This window comes from Oncorhynchus tshawytscha, linkage group LG17 (genome assembly GCF_018296145.1).
Source record: "Oncorhynchus tshawytscha isolate Ot180627B linkage group LG17, Otsh_v2.0, whole genome shotgun sequence".
Lineage (NCBI taxonomy): Eukaryota > Metazoa > Chordata > Actinopteri > Salmoniformes > Salmonidae > Oncorhynchus > Oncorhynchus tshawytscha.
In genome coordinates, this window is record NC_056445.1 from 7,974,009 (window position 1) to 7,996,656 (window position 22,648).

The 22,648-nt window shown below is 47.8% G+C and overlaps 1 protein-coding gene across 3 annotated transcripts in view; it reads right to left on the reverse strand.

Moving 5' to 3' along the window:
* Nucleotides 1-22,648, reverse strand: part of celsr1a (cadherin EGF LAG seven-pass G-type receptor 1a) — a 121,888-nt gene that overhangs the window by 12,581 nt on the left and 86,659 nt on the right. For all 3 annotated transcript variants that reach the window (XM_042300062.1, XM_042300060.1, XM_042300061.1), the window contains exons 9-20: nt 21,377-21,540; nt 21,066-21,191; nt 13,398-13,564; nt 13,079-13,264; nt 12,875-12,988; nt 10,067-10,241; nt 9,686-9,827; nt 8,446-8,566; nt 7,975-8,158; nt 7,093-7,194; nt 6,139-6,233; nt 611-820 (exon numbers count right to left, since the gene is read on the reverse strand). In XM_042300062.1, the coding sequence (XP_042155996.1) occupies nt 611-820; nt 6,139-6,233; nt 7,093-7,194; nt 7,975-8,158; nt 8,446-8,566; nt 9,686-9,827; nt 10,067-10,241; nt 12,875-12,988; nt 13,079-13,264; nt 13,398-13,564; nt 21,066-21,191; nt 21,377-21,540 (1,786 nt within the window). The remainder of the gene's footprint in view (nt 1-610; nt 821-6,138; nt 6,234-7,092; nt 7,195-7,974; nt 8,159-8,445; nt 8,567-9,685; nt 9,828-10,066; nt 10,242-12,874; nt 12,989-13,078; nt 13,265-13,397; nt 13,565-21,065; nt 21,192-21,376; nt 21,541-22,648) is intronic.

Sequence of the window (22,648 nt, forward strand, 5' to 3'; positions counted from 1 at the left end):
ATATTCACAACCTACAGAGAAATGACATAATATAATGTGGAGATATTAAATAGCTCAGCTTTTTGGAGATTAGAATTCATATTGCAGGTTGACATCTTTCCCTGCAGCCAGAACTGAGCGGTTTTCCGCAAAGTCAAAATTGTTTATATTGTCAAAAATGTATGTAAACCAAAAAAGGCTTAATTTAAGGTTAGGGTTAGGCATTAGGGTCAGCAGTGTGGTCAAGGTTATGTTTAAAATCAGATTATAGGACTGTGTGGCTGTGCCAGCTAGTGACCACTCTGCAGAGCTGCCTCCAGGTCTAAATACATTCCAGCCTGCGTTCCCATTGGCCAGGTCAGCTTCCCCTGTTAGTGGAACTGGAAGAGAGCCAGAGGAGGGCAGTATTCCTCCAGTCTTCCCAGTGTAACCGAAGCCACCCAGTTTATAATCCTGAATAATGCACTGGTAATGCACCTAATGCCCTGCTGTCTGACACAACAGACAACTAGTGCACGGTCCCTGAGAGAAATACCGCGCATACAAAAACACATCTTTAGAAAAAAATACAAATATTGCAATTAGCCAGTTTGCAACGTTGTATTCAAAGAAAGAAAAACAAACTCTTGACCTCGTTGAACTCTGCGTCTCTCGTGGCCGTGAGATCGAAGCCTGTCTGCTGACTCTCGTACTGGAGGACCCTGGTCAGCAGCTGGAACGCTGTCTTCACATCGTTGCCGTAGTAACTGGCCGTGTGGTTGGTGGCGTTGTGGAGCAGGCGGACGATAGTGTTGGCGCGCTCGCGGTCCATCCTGGACACGTTACGATGCATCTCCTCATTCTGGAGGGATGGAGGGGAAGAGAAGGAGGTCAAGAATACAGACAGATACTGGAGACAGTTACAACTATATGGACGGTCTGTGGTAGGTTGGTAATAATAGATGAATCCTACCAGTGGTGAAAGTAGATTTCATTTCTTACCAGTACGGGACACCCAAGCACGCGTACCTATTAATTTCATATATGATCTCTGTGGTCCTAGTAGCCTAGGCCAAGTAAAGATTGGCCATATATATCACTTTTAACATGCAATACCTTTTAACATAAGCAGGGCATGGGTTTCAAGTTTGAGGAAGCACATTTTCACCATAAACATGCAGCCTGGATTCAAACCAGGTACTGCAGTGATGCCTCTTGTACTGAGATGCAGTGCCTTAGACCACTGCGCCACTCGAGAGCCCCAATAAAGCATTCCATGCATCCTCGCATTCGAAGATTTATGTGAGACAACCTACTTCTCCGTATGTGATGATTTTATTGGATAGTCATTATTTAGGCTAATAATATAACTCAGTCACTGTTCGAAAAAAAAAGACTGTTCAATGCAGCGGGTAGTGACGTAGAGCAGGCCTAGGCTATAGAAGGCCTAGGCTATAGAAGGCCTAGGCTATAGAAGGCCTAGGCTATAGAAGGCCTAGGCTATAGAAGGCCTAGGCTATAGAAGGCCTAGGCTATAGAAGGCCTAGGCTATAGAAGGCCTAGGCTATAGAAGGCCTAGGCTATAGAAGGCCTAGGCTATAGAAGGCCTAGGCTATAGAAGGCCTAGGCTATAGAAGGCCTAGGCTAGAAGGCCTAGGCTAGAAGGCCTAGGCTATAGAAGGCCTAGGCTATAGAAGGCCTAGGCTATAGAAGGCCTAGGCTATAGAAGGCCTATAGAAGGCCTAGGCTATAGAAGGCCTAGGCTATAGAAGGCCTAGGCTATAGAAGGCCTAGGCTATAGAAGGCCTAGGCTATAGAAGGCCTAGGCTATAGAAGGCCTAGGCTATAGAAGGCCTAGGCTAGAAGGCCTAGGCTAGAAGGCCTAGGCTATAGAAGGCCTAGGCTATAGAAGGCCTAGGCTATAGAAGGCCTAGGCTATAGAAGGCCTAGGCTATAGAAGGCCTAGGCTATAGAAGGCCTAGGCTATAGAAGGCCTAGGCTATAGAAGGCCTAGGCTAGAAGGCCTAGGCTAGAAGGCCTAGGCTAGAAGGCCTAGGCTATAGAAGGCCTAGGCTATAGAAGGCCTAGGCTATAGAAGGCCTAGGCTAGAAGGCCTAGGCTATAGAAGGCCTAGGCTAGAAGGCCTAGGCTATAGAAGGCCTAGGCTAGAAGGCCTAGGCTAGAAGGCCTAGGCTATAGAAGGCCTAGGCTAGAAGGCCTAGGCTATAGAAGGCCTAGGCTAGAAGGCCTAGGCTAGAAGGCCTAGGCTAGAAGGCCTAGGCTAGAAGGCCTAGGCTAGAAGGCCTAGGCTATAGAAGGCCTAGGCTAGAAGGCCTAGGCTAGAAGGCCTAGGCTATAGAAGGCCTAGGCTAGAAGGCCTAGGCTAGAAGGCCTAGGCTAGAAGGCCTAGGCTAGAAGGCCTAGGCTATAGAAGGCCTAGGCTAGAAGGCCTAGGCTAGAAGGCCTAGGCTATAGAAGGCCTAGGCTAGAAGGCCTAGGCTAGAAGGCCTAGGCTAGAAGGCCTAGGCTATAGAAGGCCTAGGCTAGAAGGCCTAGGCTAGAAGGCCTAGGCTATAGAAGGCCTAGGCTAGAAGGCCTAGGCTAGAAGGCCTAGGCTAGAAGGCCTAGGCTATAGAAGGCCTAGGCTATAGAAGGCCTAGGCTATAGAAGGCCTAGGCTAGAAGGCCTAGGCTAGAAGGCCTAGGCTAGAAGGCCTAGGCTAGAAGGCCTAGGCTATAGAAGGCCTAGGCTAGAAGGCCTAGGCTAGAAGGCCTAGGCTAGAAGGCCTAGGCTAGAAGGCCTAGGCTATAGAAGGCCTAGGCTAGAAGGCCTAGGCTAGAAGGCCTAGGCTAGAAGGCCTAGGCTAGAAGGCCTAGGCTAGAAGGCCTAGGCTAGAAGCTATAGGGCTATCAGATACATTTTCATGTTGGCCTTTATATAAACACATTTCATGCAATTCTACGACACTTTATATGACTGGAGACGTTAACAGAAACACTTTTAATAGGACAAAAATAACAGGATAGCCTACTGTGCTGACATTGACAAACGGATTAATAAACACAATGTTGTGGGATCCATATAAACGGCCTACGAAAAGAGGGAGACACAAATACAATATGTCGTGCATCTAACCCGGAGGAATTTATTTTGTCCAAAAACAAACAAAAAGTGGCATTGACGCAATGATAAAGACCGAGACTCACCGGAGATATGGCCGATGTTCTCCGCTAGTGCCAATAAGACAGGCTTACTGTTCTCTCAATTAAGTTGAGAATTTTGATAACTAAAAGACAGATTGGAGCCTTCTCATTGTCCTCTCTTTACAGCAATAGCCATTTGCTTCCCAAACAGCTTTTCCACGATTGTATTTTTAAGTATTACGATATGCCTGGCTGAGTCTGTCTGCTGTTCACTGACAGTCACAACTCAACAATCATCTATTTGGTATTTGCCATGTGCGCTCCCCAATTGCGGGCCCCTCTGACTGTATGCCCAAAAAAGAAGCTAATGATCCTCCGTAGCCAAAACATTGCTTTCTAGTGTAGTAGCCTATTGTTTAAGCTAATTAGGCTTTTTAATTGGCAATTTCATTGACTTTAGGGAAAGCTGCCCCTAGCCTTGTGGACGTACCGCCAATGCCTTTTAATGTGGCATAAACACAACCAGTCATGATGTTTTCACCTGATTGTCAATCAACCACTTAACAAAGGCGCTCTCCTGTAGGCTCCCCACACACGTTCCTCCTCTCACAAAATAGTTCTAGCACCCAAACCCCAACAGTGCACTGTGCACCTGCAATTTGATGAATGGAAAGAGACATCTGTTACATGTATTGTAATGACATTCTGGGATTGTCTTTAGGCCTACACGTGTAGCCTGAATGGATGTCCACTGTTATTAACGGGCACTTTGGTCTCAGCCACTCTTCTGCACTGCTCGGTCTCAGCCACTCGTCTGCACTTCTCGGTCTCAGCCACTCGTCTGCACTGCTCGGTCTCAGCCACTCGTCTGCACTGCTCGGTCTCAGCCACTCATCTTTACTGCTCGGTCTCAGCCACTCGTCTGCACTGCTTGGTCTCAGCCACTCATCTTTACTGCTTGGTCTCAGCCACTCATCTTTACTGCTCGGTCTCAGCCACTCATCTTTACTGCTCGGTCTCAGCCACTCGTCTGCACTGCTCGGTCTCAGCCACTCGTCTGCACTGCTCGGTCTCAGCCACTCGTCTGCACTGCTCGGTCTCAGCCACGTCTCAGCCACTCATCTTTACTGCTCGGTCTCAGCCACTCGTCTGCACTGCTCGGTCTCAGCCACTCGTCTGCACTCTCGGTCTCAGCCACTCGTCTGCACTGCTCGGTCTCAGCCACTCATCTTTACTGCTCGGTCTCAGCCACTCGTCTGCACTGCTCGGTCTCAGCCATCGTCTGCACTGCTCGGTCTCAGCCACTCGTCTGCACTGCTCGGTCTCAGCCACTCGTCTGCACTGCTCGGTCTCAGCCACTCATCTTTACTGCTCGGTCTCAGCCACTCATCTTTACTGCTCGGTCTCAGCCACTCGTCTGCACTGCTCGGTCTCAGCCACTCGTCTGCACTTCGGTCTCAGCCACTCGTCTGCACTGCTCGGTCTCAGCCACTCATCTTTACTGCTCGGTCTCAGCCACTCATCTTTACTGCTCGGTCTCAGCCACTCATCTTTACTGCTCGGTCTCAGCCACTCATCTTTACTGCTCGGTCTCAGCCACTCGTCTGCACTGCTCGGTCTCAGCCACTCGTCTGCACTTGGTCTCAGCCAGTCCACTGCTCGGTCTCAGCCACTCATCTTTACTGCTCGGTCTCAGCCACTCATCTTTACTGCTCGGTCTCAGCCACTCATCTTTACTGCTCGGTCTCAGCCACTCGTCTGCACTGCTCGGTCTCAGCCACTCGTCTGCACTGCTCGGTCTCAGCCACTCGTCTGCACTGCTTGGTCTCAGCCACTCGTCTGCACTGCTCGGTCTCAGCCACTCGTCTGCACTGCTTGGTCTCAGCCACTCATCTTTACTGCTCGGTCTCAGCCACTCATCTTTACTGCTTGGTCTCAGGTCTGCACTGCTCGGTCTCAGCCACTCGTCTGCACTGCTCGGTCTCAGCCACTCGTCTGCACTGCTTGGTCTCAGCCACTCGTCTGCACTGCTTGGTCTCAGCCACTCGTCTGCACTGCTTGGTCTCAGCCACTCGTCTGCACTGCTCGGTCTCAGCCACTCGTCTCCACTGCTTGGTCTCAGCCACTCATCTTTACTGCTCGGTCTCAGCCACTCGTCTGCACTGCTCGGTCTCAGCCACTCATCTTTACTGCTCGGTCTCAGCCACTCATCTTTACTGCTCGGTCTCAGCCACTCGTCTGCACTGCTCGGTCTCAGCCACTCGTCTGCACTGCTCGGTCTCAGCCACTCATCTTTACTGCTCGGTCTCAGCCACTCATCTTTACTGCTCGGTCTCAGCCACTCGTCTGCACTGCTCGGTCTCAGACACTCGTCTGCACTGCTCGGTCTCAGCCACTCGTCTGCACTGCTCGGTCTCAGCCACTCATCTTTACTGCTCGGTCTCAGCCACTCATCTTTACTGCTCGGTCTCAGCCACTCGTCTGCACTGCTTGGTCTCAGCCACTCATCTTTACTGCTCGGTCTCAGCCACTCGTCTGCACTGCTTGGTCTCAGCCACTCGTCTGCACTGCTCGGTCTCAGCCACTCGTCTGCACTGCTTGGTCTCAGCCACTCGTCTGCACTGCTCGGTCTCAGACACTCGTCTGCACTGCTCGGTCTCAGACACTCGTCTGCACTGCTCGGTCTCAGCCACTCGTCTGCACTGCTCGGTCTCAGCCACTCATCTTTACTGCTCGGTCTCAGCCACTCATCTTTACTGCTCGGTCTCAGCCACTAATTTGTGCCTTGTCCTCGCGCGTCTTGACCTTTCATCTCCACTTTGGCAAAATGTAAGTGTTCTCGTTGAACCACAATGCAATTTCCATGTGGCTGACATTCAGTAATGTTAAATAATGGTATTTAGCCTATAGTTTTACCGGGTACGGTTTGCAAGTTACGAAAGAGCTGTGTACATGCACATCTGTAGCTAGAACAGGTGTCTGTGTGAGTGAACTATGGATGCATAGCCTCGGACTGGATAAGATCGAGCATACGCACCATCTTCATGAGCTGGGTGAAGGTGACTGTGGTACAGTTGAAGAGTTCAGGAGGCAGCCAGCCCTTTTCATCGTTGCAGTGGCGGATAGCAGTTCCTACAGTGAGAAAGTAAACGAGTTGGGCGATCGCGGGACTTACAGTAAGAGAAGCAAAAACAAAAAGGAGGAGAAGAGGAATATTGGGGGGGAGAACCGTCTCTTCCTAGCGCCAGGTGGCTGCTACACATGGGTAGAAATGGGGAGTTACTTGATATAATAAATGAGATAAAAGCACAATCTAAATGCCAACTCATTACCATTAATTCCAAACAAGCGTTCAACAGAGAAAAGAGTTTACGGTTAGAACTGACAGGACCGTTGGTTGATGTGAGCCAAGCCGTGTCACCCAATAAAAACGGCCCAAGAGAGTCCAGCGGGGCAACAAAGAGTTTCCGTGGTGACAAGGGTAACTAAGGGGGTAACTAGGGAGGTTATTGTGGTTTAATGGGAGCAGGTCAGCGATGTTACGTCTTGGCCCTGCCCATATTGTCTCTACTGCTAAGGCTCTATGTGGAGCAGGACACACACACGGCTCTGTGGTATTATGAATGTGTCTCCAAGCCGACGTTGTCAAGTCTTCTTCACAAGGCCCGGTGTTTGTCTCCGGCTGCTGCCCTCCAGAGACAGAGTTTCTCAAACACCATTGGCCAATGACAAGTCTCAAAAGGCCCTGATAGACCAATGAGAGGGCCTCGTCCGTGTGCTGTGTGAATGAGTTCCTTCCACAGAAAGGTGTTAGGAACAGCAGAAGGCCTTGAACTAAGGGACACCACAGTACATAACCTCCATTCTCCACCCATAAAATCTTTACTATGAATAAAATACCTTGAAGCATTTGATATCTGTACGAATTGGTCTGAGTTATTGTGACTGTTCCTGCTATGATAAGAGCTGTGTAGCGTGCAGAGGAACTCACCGATAGATCCTTTGGGACAGTTCATGGCTGCAGGACGGCCAAATTTGGTCTTGGGCCACCAGATCCCTTGGTCGAAGGCCTTGGGACAGCCCTCGTACACCACTGAGAGACGAGAGGGGACAGATGGCACACAGTTAGAAGTGGCCCCTATAAACCCTAACCACTGACACTGGGTCAGATGTTTTGTGATCCCCTTATAGTTTTCTGGTTGGCAGTGAGGTTTGTGTAATCTGATCCTAGACCAACTTCTGCCGCGGGCTGCATTACACATATCTAACACGCCCAAGAAACACTACTGCTAACGACTCTTCCGAAGTTTTCAAAACAGCCAAACAGGCCAGCAATTATATCAATAATCCTACACGAGTGGTTACACAACATTAAAAATTATTCACATGATTTAATTCATTAAGTAGCCTAATCCTAAACAAAACCAGGTTAAGACTTGTATGCGTGTTGTTATGGCTTCCTAAGTAATGCAGTCTGTTTATGTGCTGTACTGTATACACACCCAAGTGCTTATATCCTAAGTGACCATAATTGTAACTCTTTGAAGACCTTTTATACAGTAGCCACAAGGTTGGGTTGAAGCACTTAGGTGACAGATATGGTATGGCGACCGTGGTTCTTTACTGAAGCTAGAGCGAGATCTAAAAGAGGGAAGGCCTTGAACCAGGAATCCTTCCTTCCTCCAGTCCTTGGCGTTATGACTGATCTGACATGTCTGGATAAGAGGAATCCTTGCTTTCATGAATCCAAATAGAGTGATCACATCAAGGAAGGAAGGAGAGAAGAAAGGAGAGACAGAATGCCCTCACAGGCTCTCAAGATCCCATTTAGGAGTATCAAACACTTGCATGTGCACCATTTCCTTCCACATACCTTCACAACCGGTGGCGGTGACCTCAGCGAAGGGGTTGTCACAGCGGTTACATTGTTGTCCGATGACCCCGGCTTTACAGGGGCACTGTCCGGTGTGGGGGTCACAAGTACGGGAGTGGGCCCCTAGAGGGAAGCACTCACAGGGGTAACAGGTGTCCTCATCTTTGGGCTGGTAGTAGTTATCCTGGGGAGGGGAGAAGATGGGGGAAAGTTAGCAATTAGCACCTTCCGCTACGGTCAGCTTACTTAAGCCTACAACATACAGCCTTGGTTGATTCGGGACCTATTTTGGGAGTTGTGGTCAATTCCTACTAGGTTTGCATTGGTTTACAACCGGGGGTCTTCAAGAGAAAAGCTAGATAGATTCATCTTAGGGCCACAGAAAACTCAAAAGGCATAGGGAGGGTCCACAACACATTTGAGAAACGCTGCATTAGCCTGTGAGAAGAGTGACCGTGATTATCTTCTTACCTTGCAGCGACACTCTCCACTGGTCTTGTTACAGTCAGGGTCGAACCCTTTGCTGACGTCACAGTGGCAGGGGCCACACATGGGGTTCCCCCACCAGCCCCGAGGACACGGCTTCTCAACCCTGACACGTCACACAATAACAACACATTTAGTCGAGTTTAGCACATAACGAATGGAAATCAAATGGGGGGAGAAAGATAGAAAGGAGACTGCATTTATCCTTCACATCACATACCTGCTCTATAACAATATCGCTTAACAACAAAAATGCATTCAACTGCATCACAAATCTAGAATAAACCTTCTATCCCTTGGAAGAGAGACACAATACAGTGAGCGAGTCAAACACTCGCTCTCCAACACTTTCATGTCTCGGAGTTGATGGAGGGGTAAGATGGGGGGTTCTGATAGGGGCAGGGTAGTCAGTAGCAGAATAGCAGTGCAGGTGGAGACCAAACACCTATGGAGGAGCACTGAAGCGTGAGGGGTTCCCACATCCTGCCTTAGACAGGAGGTCAAAGGTCAGTGGGTAAAGAATTGACATCCAATCTACCAACCAGGGGAATAGTCAGGAGTACAGTATGTTGCTGGCTACATAACTACAGTCCTACAGGTGCCAGTTATGGCCAGAACCTATTATAGCCAAGCCTGAGGCTCGGCTTACCGTTATATATGCCACACACACACTCACACCCGCTACCGACCCCGTTTGCATTTAAACCACACACACACACACACACACACACACACACACTTGTTACAAGACCCAGTTAATGTCTAGAACAACACACAGTGGTTTCATCTAACCCTCAGGCTCCTGACTCTCACGCCAGATTCCTGCTCTAATCAAAGGCAGATCTGGGATCAGTTTTGGAAGAAGAAAAAAAAATCCCCCAGAAAGCTCAGATCACAGGTCTGGGAACAGCCACATCTGGGGTTCATTACCAGCAGTCTTACACCGGGTGCTGGAGAAGGACTGTTTTGAGGTAAGGCCAGTAAAAGTAGAGGCTGTTGCCAGGCAGATGAAGAGCGAGGCGCATTTTTGTGAAAGACAGAGAGGAAGGTAAGGGAGCAGAGGCTGATTAGGCTAACATAAAAACAAATCGGATGTTGTGTTGATATAGGAGGCATGTGAATGTGCGTTTCCCCCTGCACTGTGGAGCCAAGCCAGGACACACACACACACACCAACACGTGCACACACTTACACAGGCAGTTGCACAAAGCGGCCAGGTCTTACTTGTTTTGGCAGTACTGTCCGTAGTAGTTCTGTCCACACTCGCAGGTGTAGCCATGGGAGGAGCTAGGCTTGCGGACGCAGGTGGACACGTGCTCGCAGGGGTTGAGGTGACACGCGTCAACACACTCCCTCCCAAAGTACCCTGGGAAAGGACACGGGTCACGGAGAGAAGAGAGAGAGACTTCAACAACGTGGCAGACTTATACACAGTCACACAAAAGAGTCAAATCTGAAGACTACGAAACAACCTTCCCATGGTGAATATCTTTCAGAGCAAGTGAATGGTATGAGACGAGATGCAGACGCAGGTGTGTGTGTGTCTACTACAGTGTGTGTGTGTGTGTGTGTATGTGCATCCGTACGTGGGTATGAGTGTGTTACCTGGGTCGCAGACGCAGGTGTGCGCGCTCCAGTCGTCGCTGCAGTGGCTGTTCTCAGGGCAGATGTTGGAGTCACAGGGGTCGGCCAGGTCACAGCCGTCCTCTACATGAATCTTAAAGCCCAGCAGCATGTTCACATTGACCACGTTGGTGGACGTCTCACCCATGCGCACACCCTGAAGGGAAAGAACACACCCTCTCCATTAAGTCCCAGAGTCGCAGGTACACACTCTCCGGAGACAGGTAGATGTACACATACAGTGGGCTACAGTACTGGATGTTGTGGAGAATAATGTCATCCAGACGTGGTTTACTGTTAAAACATACCTGTATGCATCCGGTGAAGCCCTCGTGGACGTGGTTTACTGTTAAAACATACCTGTATGCATCTGGTGAAGCCCTCGTGGATGTGGTTTACTGTTAAAACATACCTGTATGCATCCGGTGAAGCCCTCGTGGACGTGGTTTACTGTTAAAACATACCTGTATGCATCTGGTGAAGCCCTCGTGGACGTGGTTTACTGTTAAAACATACCTGTATGCATCTGGTGAAGCCCTCGTGGACGTGGTTTACTGTTAAAACATACCTGTATGCATCCGGTGAAGTCCTCGTGGACGTGGTTTACTGTTAAAACATACCTGTATGCATCTGGTGAAGCCCTCGTGGACGTGGTTTACTGTTAAAACATACCTGTATGCATCTGGTGAAGCCCTCGTGGACGTGGTTTACTGTTAAAACATACCTGTATGCATCTGGTGAAGCCCTCGTGGACGTGGTTTACTGTTAAAACATACCTGTATGCATCGGTGAAGCCCTCGTGGGACGTGGTTTACTGTTAAAACATACCTGTATGCATCTGGTGAAGCCCTCGTGGACGTGGTTTACTGTTAAAACGTACCTGTATGCATCTGGTGAAGCCCTCGTGGACGTGGTTTACTGTTAAAACATACCTGTATGCATCTGGTGAAGCCCTCGTGGACGTGGTTTACTGTTAAAACGTACCTGTATGCATCCGGTGAAGCCCTCGTGGACGTGGTTTACTGTTAAAACATACCTGTATGCATCCGGTGAAGCCCTCGTGGACGTGGTTTACTGTTAAAACATACCTGTATGCATCTGGTGAAGCCCTCGTGGACGTGGTTTACTGTTAAAACATACCTGTATGCATCTGGTGAAGCCCTCGTGGACGTGGTTTACTGTTAAAACATACCTGTATGCATCCGGTGAAGCCCTCCGTGGTTTACTGTTAAAACATACCTGTATGCATCTGGTGAAGCCCTCGTGGACGTGGTTTACTGTTAAAACATACCTGTATGCATCCGGTGAAGCCCTCGTGGACGTGGTTTACTGTTAAAACATACCTGTATGCATCCGGTGAAGCCCTCGTGGGACGTGGTTTACTGTTAAAACATACCTGTATGCATCTGGTGAAGCCCTCGTGGACGTGGTTTACTGTTAAAACATACCTGTATGCATCTGGTGAAGCCCTCGTGGACGTGGTTTACTGTTAAAACATACCTGTATGCATCCGGTGAAGCCCTCGTGGACGTGGTTTACTGTTAAAACATACCTGTATGCATCTGGTGAAGCCCTCGTGGACGTGGTTTACTGTTAAAACATACCTGTATGCATCCGGTGAAGCCCTCGTGGACGTGGTTTACTGTTAAAACATACCTGTATGCATCCGGTGAAGCCCTCGTGGACGTGGTTTACTGTTAAAACATACCTGTATGCATCTGGTGAAGCCCTCGTGGACGTGGTTTACTGTTAAAACATACCTGTATGCATCTGGTGAAGCCCTCGTGGACGTGGTTTACTGTTAAAACGTACCTGTATGCATCCGGTGAAGCCCTCGTGGACGTGGTTTACTGTTAAAACATACCTGTATGCATCTGGTGAAGCCCTCGTGGACGTGGTTTACTGTTAAAACATACCTGTATGCATCTGGTGAAGCCCTCGTGGACGTGGTTTACTGTTAAAACATACCTGTATGCATCTGGTGAAGCCCTCGTGGACGTGGTTTACTGTTAAAACATACCTGTATGCATCTGGTGAAGCCCTCGTGGACGTGGTTTACTGTTAAAACATACCTGTATGCATCCGGTGAAGCCCTCGTGGACGTGGTTTACTGTTAAAACATACCTGTATGCATCTGGTGAAGCCCTCGTGGACGTGGTTTACTGTTAAAACATACCTGTATGCATCTGGTGAAGCCCTCGTGGACGTGGTTTACTGTTAAAACATACCTGTATGCATCTGGTGAAGCCCTCGTGGACGTGGTTTACTGTTAAAACATACCTGTATGCATCTGGTGAAGCCCTCGTGGACGTGGTTTACTGTTAAAACATACCTGTATGCATCCGGTGAAGCCCTCGTGGACGTGGTTTACTGTTAAAACATACCTGTATGCATCTGGTGAAGCCCTCGTGGACGTGGTTTACTGTTAAAACATACCTGTATGCATCTGGTGAAGCCCTCGTGGACGTGGTTTACTGTTAAAACATACCTGTATGCATCTGGTGAAGCCCTCGTGGACGTGGTTTACTGTTAAAACATACCTGTATGCATCCGGTGAAGCCCTCGTGGACGTGGTTTACTGTTAAAACATACCTGTATGCATCCGGTGAAACGTGGTTTACTGTTAAAACATACCTGTATGCATCCGGTGAAGCCCTCGTGGATGTGGTTTACTGTTAAAACATACCTGTATGCATCTGGTGAAGCCCTCGTGGACGTGGTTTACTGTTAAAACATACCTGTATGCATCCGGTGAAGCCCTCGTGGACGTGGTTTACTGTTAAAACATACCTGTATGCATCCGGTGAAGCCCTCGTGGACGTGGTTCCCCTCTCCTGGTAATCCTCCCAGATACAGAGCCCTCAGCCTCAGACCTGGCAGCTCGTTACCGATCTCCACAGACCTCTGGAGACACGCAGACACACACAGAGTGTAAGATTTGCTGCGTGTGTGTTCGTGCCTGTGTCTCGGGTGTGCATGCGTTCGGCTCAGTACCTCGTACAGCCCGTAGTCCAGTGACACCAGGGCCATGTACTTGATGTCCTTGCCGTCTTTGACGCTCTGCAGCTCCACGAGGACATGGTGCCACTCCCCGTCGTTCACCCGGACTTGAGGGAAGCCCAGCAACGCTACCCGCTCGGATCCCAGAAACACCTCAAACCTCACGTACTGATCACTTATCTGAGGGGAGGGTGGGCGGAGAGAGAGAGACATTTACTACACACAGGCAGTCCACTCAACTTCGATCAACCATGTAAGCCAACTTACCTGCTCGCTCTGTTGTTGTCGTTATTGTGTGTGTACAATAACTCACCAGTAGATTGACAGTAGAGAAGTCTCCAGCGGTAGCCCGCATCAGCGTGCCTGTGCCCTGCCTCGTCCGGAACATCAGGCCCATGTACCAGGGCACAGCGATGGTGACGTCGAGGTCACTCCACGACACCAGGGCCTGGCCGTCAAAGTGCTGCGGGGACGGCATCACTAGAGGAGGAGAACAATACCGATGAGAATACGCATAATATGGGCAATAACCACTGCTGTTTAAGGCCAAGTCGCGTGTCAAACACATCACCTGCTTTGTAGGGCTGGGAATTGCCAGGGTCCTCATGATACGATATTATTATTATGATACTTAGGTGTCCGATGCGATATGTATTGTGATTCTCACGATTGTGATTTTATACTGCGATTTGTACTGCGATTTGATGTTCCAAATCTATTGCTCTCTATACGTCTGCTGCAGAGAGATGAGAGGACATGAGAAAATGTGTTCTGATCAGTCAAAGGAAATACAAGTGCTTGAAAAGACGTCTGCTCGCTATTCGAAAAGAAGAGAACAAGCTATATATATATATATAGGGTGAAAAATACCGGAGTTTTTGGCGCAGGTACAGTCGAATAGTGCTAGCTCACACTATCTAGCAAACAAACAAAAACATTAGTATTTTTACACGTCGATAACCCGGAGTCAAATTATCGATATAACATCGTCCAAAAACAATATCTCGATATGCAACTGTATCCATTTTCCCACCCCATCATTAATGCGTAGTATGTCGGACATACAGATTGGTTCTTGCATTTGTGTATTCTTCCAGGGAGAATAATTAGAGTATCTAATCCACCCCTCCGTGTCTAATTCAGCTACAAGACATCAATTACTGTCAATTACCTTGTTTCATACAGGACACTAATCCTTCTTTGACAAACATGCCCACAGTGTAACACACCACACACCAGAGCACCCACTAGCCCTGCGGCCAAACAGATGTTGTACTCAGTCAGTCAGTATAACAGTACGTCTGTCAGCATAGCCTAGGTTTTCCCCTACGAGACAACTGAAGCGCTAAGCTCTCTCGATCTCCCTCTTCTCTGCAGGGCACATATTTCTACTGATGCACAGAGTACACACACACACACACCTGACAAAAACACACAGTCAGAAGATGCTGGGGGACAAGCTCCTGAATCGCTGCCCTCTCTCGGTCTCTTTTTTCCACATGATATATCGCTCATTCGCAGTGCCTGGAAAGAGTCTAAAGATTTCAATGATGCATAAAAGACAACAACAGCAAAGATAGTTTGGAGTTGGATTCCTTCAAGATACAGCTCATAAGACAGTGGAGAGTGGAGGGCAGCCACCAGCTCACACGAAACCGTCACACTAACCTAAACACACAGGTCAACTAAACCGCAACATATGTCCAACCCCACAGAATGTGTCTGGGAAATCGTGAACTAAAAAATCGACTGTCTCGTCATACTTCCCTTGCTGCGCCTCAACAGTACCACTGATATGTCTATGGTGTCCCTTGCCGCTTGAAAAGTGATATGATATCTATCATGGGTGCTGTCTGTAACCTTGATATAACGTCTATGGTTTCTACTTTCGACACAGCTTGTCAACAAGTAGTGGAGCAGCCAAACCCTCCGTGTTACTTCTGTCCCTAAGTCCCAACCATAGATACTCAATCTGCTGCCTGGCACCACTACACAGCTACCTCATCCAGCCATCCAGCCCAGACTAGGTGGAGATAGTTAAACAAATATCAATGTGTGTGTGCTTTCTAATTGTTCGGGAAGCAGGCCCTAGAGGTTAAATCAAAGCCAGCTGCTTACTGTTTTATACCTCAGTACGACTATTGCCCACAGTCATATTGTAGAATTCATTTCACTCAGCTAAAAATAACGGTTCTATTGCCCTGGCCTTGGTTAGTTTCCCAAATAAAGACATTGACATAATGCTGACACACAGGCGCACAACATAGTCGCACACTACAGCTTCCCGTGATGACTTAGCGTGAGATCTCTCTGTGTGCGAGACAGGACAGGCACAGAGTGAGTCACTTACTTTAACCCTTTCAGCGGAACACACACACACACCATTTCAGCAACCTCTCTCCTGGCCTTACACAAGACCTGACCACAAAACCAGTAAACCACTGTCATACAAGCATACAGCGCTATCATTAGGCATGTTAGACACACACACACACACACCCCCACCCCATCCATCCATCCCTAGTGAGGATATGAGCAACAGAACAGTCAGGATCAAACAGGGCAAGCTGTAACAGTGTAACCACACACTGACACATCCATCAGCAGCAGAGTATATAGGACTGTTATGACTGCTAGTGTATACACACATTACAGGAGCTCTGTGGTCTGCTCCATGTAAACAATCTGGCTCAACAACAACGGAGCAACCACAGGGTCCGCGTGTGTGTTCCCGTCTCTTGATCCCCAGCAATGATATGAGTCAGAGTTGGTCTTTGTCTCATTAGTGAAATAGACAACAGCTCTTCAGGCTATGTTCTAAGTTTGACTATTATATGAACATCTAGCTGCTGCAGATCCTCAGGTCCTCTAATATCTCTACAGCTGAACCATCGAGAGCATCCTGACCGGTTGCGCCACCGCCTGGTTTGGCAACTGCTCGGCATCTGACCGTAAGGCGCTACAGAGGGTAGTGCGTACGGCCCAGTACATCACTGGGGCCAAGCTTCCTGACATCCAGGATCTATATGCGGTGTCAGAGGAAGGCCCCCCAAAAAATGGCAAAGACTCCAGTCACCCAAGTCATAGACTGTTCTCTCTGCTACCGCACGGCAAGCGGTACCGGAGCGCCAAGTCTAGGACCAAAAGGCTCATTAACATCTTCTACCCCCAAGCCATAAGACTGCTGATTATCTAATCAAATGGCCACCCTGACTAATTACATTGACCCCCCCCTTTGTTTTTACACTGCTGCTATTCGCCGTTTATTATCTATATGTAGTAACTTTACAAATTACCTTGACTATACTGTACAATGACTCTGTATTGGTACCCCCTGTATATAATCTCCACATTGACTCTGTACCAGTACCCCCTGTATATAACCTCCACATTGACTCTGTATCGGTACCCCCTGTATATAGTCTCCACATTGACTCTGTACCGGTACCCCCTGTATATAGCCTCCACATTGACTGTGTACCGTAACACCCTGTATATAACCTCCACATTGACTCTGTACCAGTACCCCCTGTATATAGCCTCCACATTGACTCTGTACCGTAACCCCCTGTATATAGCCTCCACATTGACTCTGTACCAGTACCCCTGTATATAACCTCCACATTGACTCTGTACCAGTACCCCCTGTATATAACCTCCACATTGAATCTGTACCGGTACCCCCTGTATATAGCCTCCACATTGATCTGTACCAGTAACACCCTGTATATAACCTCCACATTGACTCTGTACCAGTACCCCCTGTATATAACCTCCACATTGACTCTGTACCGTAACCCCTGTATATAGCCTCCACATTGACTCTGTACCAGTACCCCTGTATATAACCTCCACATTGACTCTGTACCAGTACCCCTGTATATAACCTTCACATTGAATCTGTACCAGTACCCCCTGTATATAACCTCCACATTGACTCTGTACCAGTACCCCCTGTATATAACCTCCACATTGACTCTGTACCAGTACCCCCTGTATATAACCTCCACATTGACTCTGTACCGTACCCCCTGTATATAGCCTCCACATTGACTCTGTACCGTAACCCCCTGTATATAACCTCCACATTGACTCTGTACCGTAACCCCCTGTATATAACCTCCACATTGACTCTGTACCGTAACCCCCTGTATATAACCTCCACATTGACTCTGTACCAGTACCCCTGTATATAACCTCCACATTGACTCTGTACCAGTACCCCTGTATATAACCTCCACATTGACTCTGTACCAGTAACCCCTGTATATCCTCCACATTGACTCTGTACCGTAACCCCCTGTATATAACCTCCACATTGACTCTGTACCGTAACCCCCTGTATATAACCTCCACATTGACTCTGTACCAGTACCCCCTGTATATAACCTCCACATTGAATCTGTACCAGTACCCCTGTATATAACCTCCACATTGACTCTGTACCAGTACCCCTGTATATAACCTCCACATTGACTCTGTACCGTAACCCCTGTATATAACCTCCACATTGACTCTGTACCGTAACCCCTGTATATAACCTCCACATTGACTCTGTACCAGTACCCCTGTATATAACCTCCACATTGACTCTGTACCAGTAACCCCTGTATATAGCCTCCACATTGACTCTGTACCAGTACCCCCTGTATATAGCCTCCACATTGACTCTGTACCATAACCCCTGTATATAACCTCCACATTGACTCTGTACCGTAACCCCTGTATCCTCCACATTGACTCTGTACCGTAACCCCTGTATCCTCCACATTGACTCTGTACCGTAACCCCTGTATATAACCTCCACATTGACTCTGTACCAGTACCCCTTTATATAGCCTCCACATTGACTCTGTACCGTAACCCCTGTATATAACCTCCACATTGACTCTGTACCAGTACCCCCTGTATATAGCCTCCACATTGACTCTGTACCAGTACCCCTGTATATATTGACTCTAACCCCACATTGACTCTGTACCGTAACCCCTGTATATAGCCTCCACATTGACTCTGTACCAGTACCCCCTGTATATAACCTCCACATTGACTCTGTACCATAACCCCTGTATATAGCCTCCACATTGACTCTGTACCAGTACCCCTGTATATAACCTCCACATTGACTCTGTACCATAACCCCCTGTATATAGCCTCCACATTGACTCTGTACCAGTACCCCCTGTATATAGCCTCCACATTGACTCTGTACCAGTACCCCCTGTATATAACCTCCACATTGACTCTGTACCAGTACCCCTTGTATATAGCCTCCACATTGACTCTGTACCAGTACACCCTGTATATAACCTCCACATTGACTCTGTACCGTAACCCCCTGTATATAGCCTCCACATTGACTCTGTACCGTAACCCCTGTATATAACCTCCACATTGACTCTGTATCGTAACCCCCTGTATATAACCTCCACATTGACTCTGTACCGTAACCCCCTGTATATAACCTCCACATTGACTCTGTACCAGTACCCCTGTATATAACCTCCACATTGACTCTGTACCAGTACCCCCTGTATATAGCCTCCACATTGACTCTGTACCGTAACCCCCTGTATATAGCCTCCACATTGACTCTGTACCAGTACCCCTGTATTTGGCCTCCACATTGACTCTGTACCGTAACCCCTGTAAGCCTCCACATTGACTCTGTACCAGTACCCCCTGTATATAGCCTCCACATTGACTCTGTACCAGTACCCCCTGTATATAGCCTCCACATTGACTCTGTACCAGTACCCCCTGTATATAGCCTCCACATTGACTCTGTACCAGTACCCCTGTATATAACCTCCACATTGACTCTGTACCAGTACCCCTGTATATAGCCTCCACATTGACTCTGTACCAGTACCCCTGTATATAACCTCCACATTGACTCTGTACCGTAACCCCTGTATATAGCCTCCACATTGACTCTGTACCAGTACCCCCTGTATATAACCTCCACATTGACTCTGTACCGTAACCCCCTGTATATAGCCTCCACATTGACTCTGTACCAGTACCCCTGTATATAACCTCCACATTGACTCTGTACCGTAACCCCTGTATATAGCCTCCACATTGACTCTGTACCAGTACCCCTGTATATAGCCTCCACATTGACTCTGTACCAGTACACCCTGTATATAACCTCCACATTGACTCTGTACCGTAACCCCTGTATATAGCCTCCACATTGACTCTGTACCGTAACCCCTGTATATAACCTCCACATTGACTCTGTACCGTAACCCCTGTATATAACCTCCACATTGACTCTGTACCAGTACCCCTGTATATAACCTCCACATTGACTCTGTACCAGTACCCCCTGTATATAACCTCCACATTGACTCTGTACCAGTACCCCCTGTATATAGCCTCCACATTGACTCTGTATCGTAACCCCCTGTATATAACCTCCACATTGACTCTGTACCAGTACCCCTGTATATAGCCTCCACATTGACTCTGTACCAGTACCCCCTGTATATAACCTCCACATTGACTCTGTACCGTAACCCCTGTATCCTCCACATTGACTCTGTACCGTAACCCCTGTATATAGCCTCCACATTGACTCTGTACCAGTACCCCTGTATTTGGCCTCCACATTGACTCTGTACCGTAACCCCCTGTAACCTCCACATTGACTCTGTACCAGTACCCCTGTATATAGCCTCCACATTGACTCTGTACCAGTACCCCTGTATATAGCCTCCACATTGACTCTGTACCAGTACCCCCTGTATATAGCCTCCACATTGACTCTGTACCAGTACCCCCTGTATATAACCTCCACATTGACTCTGTACCAGTACCCCCTGTATATAGCCTCCACATTGACTCTGTACCACAACCCCTGTATCCTCCACATTGACTCTGTACCAGTACACCCTGTATATAACCTCCACATTGACTCTGTACCGTAATACCCTGTATATAACCTCCACATTGACTCTGTACCGTAATACCCTGTATATAGCCTCCACATTGACTCTGTACCAGTACCCCCTGTATATAGCCTCCACATTGACTCTGTACCAGTACCCCCTGTATATAGCCTCGTTATTGTTATGTACATTTATTGTGTTACTTTTTGATTGATTCGATTTTTTAAAACTTTATTTCGTAAATATTTTGTCATCTCTATTTATATGAACTGCACTGTTGGTTCAGGGCTTGTAAAGTAAGCATTTCACTGTAAGGTCTACACCTGTTGGTTAAGGGCTTGTAAAGTAAGCATTTCACTGTAAGGTCTACACCTGTTGGTTAAGGGCTTGTAAAGGATGCATTTCACTGTAAGGTCTTACACCTGTTGTATTCGGCGCATGTGACAAATAACATTTGATTTGATTTGCAGAGCACGTGTACGACTCAGTAATGACCAGTCAACTCAGATTCCTGTTGGATATCTATCCGTAGATACACTTCCTTCACACACACACACACGCACTCACACCTTGCTTGATCGCTATCTAAAAAGACACTTCCTTCACACACACATACACTCACACCTTGCTTGATCGCTATCTGAAAATACACTTCCTTCACAGGAAGCTAAGCCACATTAACTCCAGTGTCCTTCCTCACTTCCTTATGCAATCAACTGTAACACAAACAAGTCCCGTTCACACTGACGCATACAGATGTCGACCCAGATATTCAAAATGAGGGACCCTCACTGTAACATGCACGGCTGCAGGTCCTTATGCCATCTTGAAACACACGTAACAGTATTGCTTCCGTCCCTCTCCTTGCCCCAACCTGGGCTCGAACCAGGGACCCTCTGAACACATTGACAACAGTCACCCACAAAGCACTGTTACCTATCGCTCAACCAAAAGCCGTGGCCCTTGCACAGCAAGGGAAACAACTGCTTCTAGGTCTCAGAGCAATTGACGTCACTGATTGAACACTACTAGCGTGCACCGCTAACTAGTTAGCCATTTCACATCAGCTACACACACACCCTCACCTTGTTCGCAGTTTTTGCCCCCGTAGCCCAGAGGACAGTCACAGCTGTAGGTGTTCCACTTGTTGACACACACTCCTCTGTTCTGACACAAATCCTTAGTACAGAAGTTTCTCTTGGCAGGACAACCTACACGGGTCATAATAGATGTCAATCAGTAGCAGTATACAAACAACACAGTTAACCTGAGTAAAGATGAACAAAACTATATGTATCTATGAATGAATGAATGAATAGATGGATGAATGAATAAATGAATGGTTGGACGGACAAACAAGCCGCCGAACAACGAGTGAACAAACAAAGGTTGTTACCTGCAGTGGTTCCGTTGTTAGCGATGAAGCTGGCCATGTCGGTGGGTTGGCTGTCGATGCTCAGGTTCCTCATGCAGCCCACAAAGTCTCTGTTCCTCACAGGGAAGTCCTCGGGCAGGTTGGGAACACCCCCCAGCAGCAGCGGCCCTGTCAGGTCCAATGATCTGCAGGGGAGATTACAGGAAACTGGGTCAGAACGGAGACAAAATGGCAGAGTTCATCTAATGCTTCTGGATCCAAAATGGCCCCCCAGTCCCCATAGGATAAGGAGCTAAAGATGCACCAACAAAGTGCCAACTGATGGGTAATGGTCTTAAGTGAAAACGAAAATCACACTCTATATTGAACTCCCTTTCTTTCAAATGAATGCAATGACAGGACCAACGTTTCAATACACAGTGCCTGTGACAGACACCAAAGTGTTCCTCAAAGGTTCGTACGTTTCCCAAAGGGGACTACTCCAGGCTACTGGTGGTGTGAGTAGTATGGTTACCCTGCAATAGGTTATTTGTCACAGGCCTTGGTGACTGTAAGGACAAAGCCACTGTAACCCAGCGAGCTAGCTTGATTCATTCCTCATCCTCTAACACTACAACAGCCCAGAAGACTTAGCAGGCAGCAAAGACGCAGGCTTCCACACAAGCCTCTAAACATCAAAACGCCCAGGGGTTTAACGTGAATTATTGTGACGCAACACCAACGCAGAACTTTTTTTTTTTTAAATGATCAATTTGAATACGGCAAAAGTGCAACGTCACACGGCCTAAAAACGCCACATGAACGTGTGTGGTGTTCCACAAAGTATGTGTTGAACGTTTGTCACGCACGCAATTGTTGCCTCTCACTTCAGGAGAAGCAACTAGGGTGAGGTCTGACCGACAGACAGGTAAAAAAGATAGACGTGTGTGCGTGCACGCGTGGGTGTCGACCTCAAGAGTCAAACCACATCATTTACTGTAGAAGAGCTCTGAGCCAATCATATTGGAGCGACCGGTTCTAAAAGAATGCAGCCTCATTACCTCGTTCCTTTGATGTGATTTTCTTCTTTTCCTAAATGTGTTCTAGCTCGCTGCCTTGCCTAACGTCCCTAATTTGAAAAGGATATTGGTTTCAGATACAGAAACAATTAGTTGCTGTAGGGAACGTCTGAAAGATAGAATTGTAAAAGTTAAGCCATGTTAGGCTGTGTAAGAGGCTATGTCTGAGAGATTTGTCTGAAAACTGAGAGCATGTCAATCCTGAGAGATTAAGAGAGTGAAAAGGCAAGGTAAT